At 41.0% G+C, this 11,709-nt stretch overlaps 1 protein-coding gene across 4 annotated transcripts in view; it reads right to left on the bottom strand.

Moving 5' to 3' along the window:
* Positions 1 to 10,432, bottom strand: part of SPIDR (scaffold protein involved in DNA repair) — a 593,302-nt gene extending 582,870 nt beyond the window's left edge. For all 4 annotated transcript variants that reach the window (XM_069099903.1, XM_069099905.1, XM_069099904.1 and 1 more), the window contains exon 1: positions 10,222 to 10,432. In XM_069099903.1, coding sequence (XP_068956004.1) covers positions 10,222 to 10,269 — 48 coding nt within the window. In that variant the 5' untranslated portion in view covers positions 10,270 to 10,432. The remainder of the gene's footprint in view (positions 1 to 10,221) is intronic.
* Between the last annotated feature and the right edge of the window lie 1,277 nt (positions 10,433 to 11,709).

Below are 11,709 nucleotides of genomic sequence, written 5' to 3'. Positions count from 1 at the left end.
GAATATATCCATCCCCTACCCCATGAGTCTTCCTTGTTAATAAAGATTTTAGAAGGGGGAAAAGCCATGTAGCAAAACCAAATACATAGTCACAGGTGACAGCATATTTAATAGTCTGTCCCACCCAGTCCCCGAACTCTGCAAAGAGGGGAGGCAGGCACATATGTTTTTTAAAAAATTTAAAAAGATATAAACTAGGTAAAACAACTTGGGTAAAAACCACAAGTGCAAACTTCAAGGAAGTTCTTTTATGATTTACTCTCCACAGAACTGGCTCACTTTCCTCACCTTCCTAAATCCAAAAGAGTACATACTCCCCCTGCTGGATACATTCATAAAAGTCATTTTGCAAGACAAACTACTATTTCATGTCCCCTTCTCACCAGAAATCTTCCAATGAAGACTGCATGATCACATGCAGTAAAGGTGATGCTTAGCCAAGAACAGACTAGGCTACATGGCCTCTAGATCTGTGACAATACAGATAGAATGTGTTCTCACTGACAAAATTAAACTCCACTAAGACAAAGTCAAGGCAACTCTGTACTAGGATCTCTCTACCACCAAATAGCAGCATTAACGTTAAAACCATTCAAAAGGAAGCAGTAACTTACACTGATACCTACAGACTAAACGAGAAGCCTCTGAACCTGCTGTCCCTCTCACTGTCTCATCCCCTCTTTCTTTCTCTTCCCCAAAGACACCTGGCAGCTCTTTCTTCCTATTCCTGTCTTTCAAAAGGATCACAGTATTCAAAGTAGAAGAAATCATCTACCTAATTTTATAAATGAGAAGACCTTGGCCCAGAAGTGTACCATATCTGGAATATGATGTTCAGCTCCGGTGGCCACGTTTTAGTCCATACGGGCAACAAGGAGCAAAGTCAGGATTCTCAATCAGGCCCTGATGTTCAGTTCGGTAGTCAGGCCACTGCTTCATGCGCATCATTTCTCATGTGGCTACCTCCTTGGACCTCATGATCTCCAGAAACCCACAGTTCTTCAAAATGAAATAAACTCTGAAACTCACACCTCCTTAGATAAGCTCCCTTCCCAACAGCAGGACTTCATCATGACCCCCCTCCCACTGGCTCCCACCTCCCTTCCATCCCCTCCCCCTTTTTAGCTTCTGTGTGTTGTCTTCCCCCATTAGACAGTGAGCTGCTTGAAGGCAGAGTCTGTCTTATGCCTTTCTTTATACCCTCAGGGCACCGCACAGTGCCTGCACAAAGTAGGCAGTTAATGTTTACTGACTCTGCCTGATCAACTCCATGCTTATTTCCCAAGTTCCCTCTGTTCTTCCATTTTCCTATACTTCTCATCCCTCTTTCTTCCATGATTAGTCCTAATATAGAATATAGGCTTTTGTTTGTAGCATTTTTGCTGCATTAAGTTTGAGTTCCCTCTATTAAGTTTAAATGTCAATTGATTTTTTTTTCCCATACTTCTCTAGAGGAGACATGAATATATCTAATACCTGAACACTTTCAAAAAGTCTGTGATTCCGCTACCATCCTCTACACTGCACTGGGTAGTTTCATAAACTGCTGTGGCCAAAATTTTTTTTTAATTAAATAAGAGCAAAATTTCTGGTCATAATTCACGGCATTTTTCTAGGCTGTAGCTAAGCCCAAACTTGAAGACTTTCTAGTTTGGTCAGACCTATAAGGACCTGCAGTAATCTGTTAGCGTACGGTTCAAGAACTCCTGGTTATACTGGTTTTAAAGGGTTTAGAGAATGAACAGGTAAGAGCCCACTGTGGAAATTAGCCATGATTAAACAGGGAATTGTTAAGAATGGAATTTTGAGAACACAAGAAAAACAATTCTGATGTAGGGAAAAAAGAGGGCAACAGTCTAAAGAAAGCAGTGCAAATGCCCAGGGAACTTGCATACGTACATTCTGCATCCTCAACAGTGTGTCAGTTTGAAGGGAGTGGAATTCACAAAGGAGAGAGAGAAGTACTTCTGTAACACCTACTATGTGCCAAGCTCTATGCTGAGCATTTTACAATTAATATCTCATTTGAACCTCACAACTCTGGGAGGCTAAGTGCTATTACTATTCCTATTTTAGCATGAAGAAACTGAGGCAGACAGAGGTTAAGTGACTTGTCTAATGTCACATAGGTAGTGAGTATTGGAGGCAGCATTTGAACTCAAGTCTCCCTAAGTCTCCACTGTACCATTTTTGTCTTTGTAGCCAAAGCACTCAGAACAGTACATGGCACAGAGTAGGCAATACATTAATTTGCTTGGTGATTGATTACTAGGAATGTGAAAGGCAATAAAAGTGGAATGAAGGGATTACCAGGCAGCAGTGAGGTGCTACTATTACTATGATGCCACAGCACAAACTGGCAGTAAATTCAGTCTGCAAGATCTTGTAATTTCCTAGAACTGTCACATTAAAGTCAAAATAGGAAAAATACCCTTTAAGGAAATAATAAAATGCCCTGATAATCCTGCCCTGAAGTGGCCGCTAGGTGGCGCCATAGTGCACCAAGCAGGGAGTCTGGAGGTAGAAAAGCCTTAGGTCAAATTTGTCCTTATATACTAGCTGTTTGACCCTGAGGCAAGTTACTTCACCCATTTGCCTCAGTTTCTTCATCTGTAAAATGGGGATAATAACTGCACCTACTTCCGAGGGTTGTTCCAAGGCCAAAATGAGATATTAATTGTATAGTACTTAACGGAATACCTGAAACATAGCAGGCACTATATAAACGTTAGCTATGATGATGATTGTGATGATAAAGTAAATGGAAAAATTCAAGACCCAGAGTTGAGACTAATCCTTTTCTCACAGAGCCCATGCTTTTCAAAGTCTAGCTCTTATTGTATGCTTTTTGCTGTACCTAGCAGAGCAAAAAAAATCCACGAAAAGAAAAAAAATCAAAATCTGAGCTTATAGTTACAGGACAATTTGGCTTATAAAAGACCAAAGGTAAAACAATTCAACAGGTAAAAAAAAAAAAAGACTACAGATAATTAAAGGATCCACAAACTTGCAGGACACAAAGTAGGGAAGAAGTGGCGCCCTGAACTAGATCTTGAAGAAAGAGAAGGATTCATTCCAGGCATAGGACAGACAGGGCCTGCTTCAGCCATACAATGAAAATACTAAATCTTTGTCACCTGGAATATAAATGACACAGAATATCAAGGTACTTAAAAAGCCTCAAACTAAAATGAAAGACTTTTTTTAAGGCACCAAACTATCAAAAAAATGGATATATATACAAATATCTCAGAATATTTTAGGGGTTATTTTTGTGATAACAAAGAAGCAAAAACAAAACAAATAAGCTTCACTAGGAGAATGCTTAAAACAAACTGCAGCACATAAATATAATAGAATATTATCGTGCCACATGGAAGAATGAATATGTAGCCTACAAAGCAGTCAAGTAAGATTTACAGGGATTGATGGGAAGTGAGATAGTTGTAAAAGCATGAAAATAATATAACTGATGGCAATAATCCTGACCTTGCATCTTTTCACTGGATGCCCTCCATGCCAGGAATGCTCTCCCTCCTGGCTTCCTTCAAAGGAAGGGAAAGAAAAAAAAAACAACTGAATTCTATTTAATTACAATGATGAAGCTTGGCTCCAAAGAAGAGATGAGAAAAATGAATCTCCTTCCCTTCTCAGGAGAGGTGAGGGACTAGGAGTACAGAACTCTGCATCTACTGTCGGATTTCAGAAAAAATAAAAATGTAAAAAGCACCAGATGCATTTAAGTATTTAAGATAATCCAAAGTCCTTTGACCTGCATTGGAAGAAAAGTCAGTGAAACATTATCTGTTTACTTACTTAATACAAAGAAGTTCGATGGATCCTCATCAAAAGGGCAAGTACACTTCTCTAATTACAAAGTACTGTAACTAGAGAAATCATCCCTACAGATTCCCACAGTCAGTCTGGTATCCTAGCACTGCAGAGGGGGAAGAGGAGACACACATCCCAATAGAACCTTTACTTTTACTCTGGTGGAGCAAGTTGCTTTGGAAATTAGGAGTCCACTTACAGGAAAAGCAGTGTGAAGTCAGAGGCCACCAGCATCCCCTAAAAATGTCATCAAAACCTTTTGTCATTACCAAGCTCTCTAAAATCACTAATTCCTTTGCTGAGCAAAAGGAGAAAAGGCTAAAGAGAGATGGAGATAGCCCAGAGTTCACCAGAGTTCAAATGTTCATAGAAGGGTAGATACATTAGGGAGGAAGGAATCCAGTCATCAGTCAGCTTCAATCTACTTTTACCCAGCAATGAGGCTAAAGAAAACTCCTTTGTAGAGATTGTACTTTGCCCTCAAAGAGGTTTTCAATGTCATTTTTAATAGAGTGACAACCTCTAAACTCAGATGCAAATCTTGAGTAGACCTGCTTTACGGAAATAAATCCCTGATTAAGGGAATGCTGTTATCTCCAGATTGCTATTCCTTAAGTAACCAATCAGACCAGTAGACTAAACCGTAGACTAGCCAAAGGAAACTATTAAAAGCCACATGAAAGACTGCTCCCAATTGTTTAATAACATTCTCCTCCTGGCTGTACTTTCTACTATAGGTTCTCATGATACTGCTCTCTCCTGATTCTTCGACCTGTATGCCTCTTCCTTCTCAGTCTCCTGCACTGGATCTTCATCCACATCATCCTCACGAACTGGGCAATCCCTAAAGCTCTGCCTCAGGCCCTCTTTTCTTCTCCCTCTAAACACAGGTGGGGAACTTGTGGCCTTCTAGATCCTTAAGTGTGGCTTTTTGACTGAATCCAAATTATACTAAAATTTACTAAATTTTTACTAAAATTTAGATTCAAAAAGCCACACTTAAAGGTCTAGAAGGCCCCATGTGGCTCCAAGGCAGCAAGTTCCCCAGCTCTGTTCTAAACCATCTCACTTAATTTCATCAGCTCCCCTGAGTTCAATTATAATCTCTATGCAGAGAACACCCAGTTCTATCTATCTAGCTCTAGTCTCTTTCCTGAGCTCCAGTCACATATTACCAACTGGCTAACTTACAAAATCTATAAGAAATTAACACAAGTTTACTAAAATAACTCTCATTCCCCAACAGATAAATGATCAAAGGATAGAATTTTTCAGAGTGTTAATTGTCTGTATTTTTTGGACTAGACCTGTGATTTTCATCAGTACAGAGAACTTCTGGTGTAAAAACTACCTCTACCCATCAGCAATTCATCTGGAACTTAGTCTTAGAGAGTCACCTGGAACATTAAAAAATTAAATGATTGGTCTATGGTCCGGCAGCTATCATAGGGAAGATTTGAATCCATGTCTTCCTAGATCACGAGATAATATATGTAAAGTGCTTTGCAAAACTTAAAGATCTATATAAATATTCAATATCATCTTTTATTTCTAATTCCTAGGTGAGCCCTTGATTTACTATACTATGCAACTTGTTCTTTTTGGTAAGGAGAAACTATTAATAATCACTTGAAAATAGTTCAAACTCCTTTAATTCTATTAGTTATAATACAATATATAAAGAACTCAAATACAACTATAACGTGACAAATGAGATGAAAATATAATAAGACTAAGTTCCAGATGAGTTGCTGGAGAGAAGAAATTTTCACACCAGAAGTTTCCTGCACTGGTGAAATCACTGATCCAGTCCTTAAAAAGAAAATAAATTAAATAATACAGAGAATTCTCTGTAAAATACCTCATTTATTTTTCCAATGTAGTCTGAAGCCAAGTCCTTAGATAGGGGTAGGGGTGAGGAATCCCACTAATATGTGTGTCTGTGCATATGCATGTGTATGTATACATACACGTGTATATGCATATATGTATAACTGCACATATACATGTGTGTATATGTGCATGTAGATAAGTTTGTGTAGATATAAGCTCTAAGGATGCTACTAAAAGGTGAAATGAAGACCTACTGGAATAAAAATATCCATAGCCCTTTTATTTGTAGTTAACAAACAACAATCTCTATGTCCAACAACTGCTGATATAATCAGTGTAATATAATTGTACCATAAAAATAATAACTATAAAGAATGCAACGTATGGTAGAGGTAAGCAGAGTGAGGAAGTGAGGGAGCCAGCTTGGACAGGTTTCCATTTCATTGTGAGCATTTGTTACTCAGAAATCAAAAATGACTACAAATAGGGTTTAATTTATTGTTTCATTGACTGTTCATTTAAAGAGTTAATAATGCAGTTTAAAGTGTGGGTGGCTAGATAGCCCAACTGATAGACATTTACCAGCACACCCCACAAATGCTCCATAAACATTGTTTGAGCTTGGCAGGAGTGCAGCAGAAAGCTCAAGAAATGCAGCTATGACCACACTGGAGGTCTGGTGAATGAAGAAGGCTAAAAATAACAACAACAATTGGCATTTATATATAGCCCTCTAAGGTTTTCAAAGTGCTTTATGCCCATTACCTCAGTGGAGAGTCACAAACCCCCTGGGTGAATCTGCAGAGAAATGAAATTTATATCCCAGCTATGACACTTACTACCTATGAAACAAGTCACTGAACCTCTCTAGATCTGTTTCCTTAGTTATAAAATGAGGATATTGAAATAAGTGACCTTTAAGGTTCCTTCTAGCTTAGATTCTATGACAAGTAATACAAACTGAAGACATACAAATAAACACTGACTACAGCTACATATAAAACAACAGCGAGGAAACCGAAGAAGCATACGGAGAGAAAAAAGAATGGAGGGGACACAGAAAAGAAATAGAATTATTATTTTGTTAAAATTTATAAAGCCGTTTTCTTTTCAGAAAAATTATAAATAGCATGGAATTTATCATTTAAGCATTAATTTATTCTTTCATGTACTAATTTGCTTTTGTTGATAAAGTTTACAATAAAAACAATTAAGATGATGACAACCTAATACATTGCCATCAATGAACAATTCCAAAATTAAGCTCAAATTCAATCTCTGAATAAAATATGTAGTTTCCTTCTCATCCAAATAATCCCTTGCATTTGTAGAAGATGCACCACCTAGCCGCCCTGTACAAAAGACATTTTTAAAAGCTTTTTCCATAACCATCATTCCATCAAAAGTATTAGCTGAGCATAAGCAAAGGACACATTCACAATGTGATTATTTACATTCATAATTTCCCCCTGATTACACCTATTCTCTGTACTCCCTATTCTACCACCTTATTTTAGGCCTCTATTACCTCTCTCCTCTTTATCACTGAGTCACAGAAGGCCAGGAATGTCAGGTGATTTGACCCAGGTCACAGAGCAACTAAAACTCAAATTGGGGTCTCCTGATTCTTACTAAAATACTTTTTCCATGACACCTTATAATTTTTTTTTAAAGTTTCCTTTTCTTTCATCCAAAAATTATTTACTAAGCTCCAATTATGTACAGGGTACTGCGCTAAGAGCCAGGAGAGATAAAAAAATATATTAAATAGTTTGTCCTCAGAGTTATAATAGAACATATAAAGAACTCAAATAAAACTATAACATGACAAATGAGATGAAAATATAAACAAAGTTATAGAAATTCAGAAGGTGGCTGACATGCTAAAGGCATGAAACAAATGAAATTCGATATGAGCCTCAAAGGATGGATAGGATCTCGACACTGAAAGCTAAAAGGAGAATATTTTAGATGGAAAGAATAAGGTCTGGAAAGACAAATAATGCAATGAAAGCAATAGGTTAGGGGTTGGGTTAGGGGAATAACTGGAGACATGTTAGAAAAGCAGGTTAAGACCAAACTGTGGCGGGGCCCAGTTAAAGTCTGAGTTTTATATCCTAGGAAACTGGGTTCCACACGGGCTTGAAGAGATCAAAATGGTTACAGAGGATGTCAACAGGATGGCAAAGTATAAAACAGAGTGGAGACGGGAAAATTACTTTTGAAGTTATTATCAAGGTATGTCATGTGAGTTGAAACTTGGGTGGTAGCAATGGGGGAAAAAATGGAAAAATGTACACATTTTGTGACTGCTAGGATAGGGGGATGGGGATGTAGTTAGCAAAAAAAAAGTGAAAAGGTAAGGTTTCAAGCCTGGGTGACTGGGAATACAGCAATTACACCTTCAACAAAAAAAGGGGGGGAAATTAGCAAGAAGAGCTTGGAAGGGAGTAAGGATAGGACAGAAGCAATATGACTTCAAGTTTATTTTTAAGTTTAGTGGAAAATCTGGTAGAGCTGTCCTACAGGAGGCTGGAAAGCAGAGAATTATAAATATGAAGTGGGAAGGGACCTCCTATCATCTAGTCCGTTCTGTTCATTTTACAGGCCCTTTTCTACCTTCCCAATTTTCTTACACTTTACTCCTCTCCATGTAATCCAAGATCCAGCAACACTGGCCTCCTTCCTGTTCCTGGTACACAGGTCCCTCCACCTCCCAACTCCGCACCTTCTCACTGGCTATCCCCCTGCCTAGAAAGCTCTATTTACTCAACTTCACCTCTAGGCTATGTCCTTCAAGGCTCAGATCAACTCCCCCTTTCAGCAGACCTTCCTGCACCTCCTCCACCCCCTAGTATCCCCTAAGATTACCTAACCTCTATATCTTATATGTAAATAGTAGTCTGCACAGTGTCTCCCACCTTGGAATGTTAGCTTCTTCTGGGCAGGAACTATTTTCACTTTTCTATCTCTAGCAGGAAAGTACACGACTTGACACATAGATGGCTCAGACCTGTATTGCCTGTATGACTCTGGGCAAGTCATTTTACTCTGTTGACCTCAGTTTCCTCATCTATAAAATGAGTTATTAAAAGAAATGGCAAACCACTCTAGTATCCTTGCCAAGCAAAGGCCAAATGGAGTCATGACACAACTGAACAACAATAAATGCTTGTTGACTGTAAAGTAACTGAGACCCAAGGAGATTATTTATCCAAGGTCAGTCACCCTGGTGATAAGCGGCATAACTAAAATGTGAAGATCTTTCAACACCAAGGAGTTTATATTATTATAATTTATGACCTCACATGATCTTGAAGACCTCCTGAAAAGATCTCATACCTCTATCACATTTCAAAAACTGCTGCTCTATGGGTTTCAATGTCCTTTTCCTCTTCCTGCGTAAGATGGGGGGTTTAAGGACTAGATGACCTCTGAAGTCCCTTCCAGCTCTAAATCTATAAAACTATGAGAACAGAAAAGCTTTAGAATGGCCACTGTGAAGGAAGAATGAGATGGCTGAAAGAATTAGGATGCAGCCTACACAGAGATGACAAAATTGGTAATCCTAAAACAGCATTTTAATCGTCCACTCTTGCTTAACGGCCTATTTGGCAGTCTGATGGGACCTAGGGATCCCTTCATAGAATAATGTTTCTTAAAAATTTGAAGGAAATGTTAAATGTCAGTTAAAGGACTGTAAAAATGAAGATGTACACTTTTCTTCCCAGTCCAAGTTCGATGAGCCCCTGGAATCTATCCATGGGAGTGACAAGCTAATTGTTGATCCCCGAGGAAAAACCTCTGGTGTGGAGAAAAGCACATAGAACTTGGATTCCTCTTTGAAGACACCCAGGTGGCCCAACTAAAAAAACACGCGTATGTGCGGGGTACACGTGGAGAGGCCACGCTAAAGTCTGCAACTCTACTTAAAACCTGAGGACGCCAAAGAGCTTTTGCTCCCGTAGGTTAAATTAACTGGTATTTTGCTCTTAATTAAAATGTCCTGTCATCATTACTAAAAGAGTTCTGACCACGCGGACCTCCTGAGGGGGCCTCAGGGACACCTCCCTGCCCCGCGGGATCACATTTTGATCACTGCTGGTCTCCGGGGTTGGGCTGCATTGACGTCTGAAGTCCTTGGAAGGGCTTGAAACGCTCAAGTTCTAGATCTATGAGTGCAGAAAAGCTTTAGAGCAGCTACAGTGAAGGACGAGTAAAGGCTGAATGGAAGGTCTGCCGAACGCCGGGGAAATGCCAGCGGAGGCGGGGACGCGGGACACAGCCGTCTTTCCAGCCTGGAGAAGACAGCGCGTCCTCCCGCCCCGCCCCGCCTGGGCCCAGTCCTGCGGCTCACGGAGCAGGAGCTGCCCCCCGCCAGCGGAGCCAATGGGAGGACGGGAGCCGCGGAGAGCAAGCCGCGCGGAGGGGGCCGCCTCCGGCTGGCAGCCAGCCCTGGCTCCGCGGCCGAGGGAGGGGGAGGGAGTGAGCACTTAGCTGGAGGCGGGCCCGGCAGGGTGGTCGCCCGCCGCGCTTGCTCCAGCCCCCATACCGTACCTTCCGGCCGCTGCAGCAGAGGCGACTGCTGCTACCGCCACGGGGCATCTCTCCGAGCGCCTCCGTCACGCCGGGGTTGGGGATGGGGGCAGGGTAGACACGGAAGGGGGGGGGGAAAGGGAATTTGAGATGGACTCCCCGGAAGACAGAAAGGCAAAAGGCGGAGCACGAACCAGCCCAGCCACGCCGGTCCCTTTCTAGCTTGGCGCGCTGCGCCGCCTCCCTCTGATTGGCTCATATGAGGGTGTGGGGCGGGGCTTCTCTCCCAGGCTAGTCTCTCCTTAGAGATCTTTAGCGACCGAGAGGAAAGGGGCGGGGCTTCCGGAGGGACCTACTGGGGCCGCGCATGCGCCAAGGTCACTGTCCCAGAATCGGGTGGGGCTGGGGGGGGCGCCTATTTCCTATGGAAAAGGGTCTTTAATCCAATTTGAAGGCAAAACGACCCTCATCTAGAGGGAAGCCCTGTACCTAGTTGGAAAGAGAGGCCGGATGGCTTCTGGGAAACATGGGAAATTTTGGAAAAATCGTTGTGGCATTTACCCCTTGGCTTTTTGCTGCCCACTCATTCGTTCATATGTTCGTTATGCATTTATTAAGCTCCTACTGTGTATCAGGTACTGTGCTAAGCACTGGAGATATGAAAAGAGACAATACCAATTGCCTGATAACCAACCAAAATCTGAGGAAAGCCCTCGGCAGAGAATGTTGTTCAGTAGTGACCAACTCTCTTTGGGGCTTTCTTGGCAAAGATGCTGGAGGGGTTTGCCATTTCCTCCTCCGGCTTATTTTACAGATGAGGAACTGAGGTAGGTTTGTTGAAGGGTAGAGCAGAGTCAGAGCAACTAGAGAGTAGGAGAGAGAGGATGTACCCAGGGAGATAGCTAGGCTTGTGACTGTTGGTATGTGGGAAGGCGAAAGGATGGTGTGGCTGTCTGCATTGTGGTGTATTAACTTATTGCTATGATGGATTCAGTTTCCTGGTGTTGGGTTTTGGTTTTCTGGTGTCTGAATAAATGTTTTGCTTCTGTCTTATATATGAAGAGTCTGTTATATTTTTCTGTTGTGCCCATGCCAGCATATTTACAGTGTCCATCAGCACTGTGAATATTGTGTTGGTGCTACACCTTAATAAAAGAATTTTTATTATTCTATATTACATAATTATATTTATATATTGATTTTTTTTCTATCCTGTTTATTTTTCCATTTTGGATTTGTTAAGCTGATCTCATTCAAATAATCATGGTGTCAACAAAGAAGCTTCATAAGATTCCAAAGTTTACAATTTTATGTAAGATAACTATGTCCACATAAGTTATCTAAATATATAGACATGGAACATAGTTAGTAAGGGTAGGTATTATCAGAAACCTGGCCCACTGCTGCTGAGTATATGATAGCCAGTGGAAATGCCTGTCTAGCCAGCACACTAGTTGAAGCAAAATGGATAGGCCTCGCTTCCTCCAGTCTCTGAGAGGAGTATTGGAC

Source organism: Petaurus breviceps, unplaced genomic scaffold (assembly GCF_028583685.1).
Source record: "Petaurus breviceps papuanus isolate PSGF00001 unplaced genomic scaffold, PetGlider_PUasm1.0 38, whole genome shotgun sequence".
In the NCBI taxonomy this organism is placed as follows: Eukaryota; Metazoa; Chordata; class Mammalia; order Diprotodontia; family Petauridae; genus Petaurus; species Petaurus breviceps.
The sequence above is the reverse complement of the archived record's forward strand: the minus strand, read 5'-3'. Positions and strand labels throughout refer to the sequence as shown.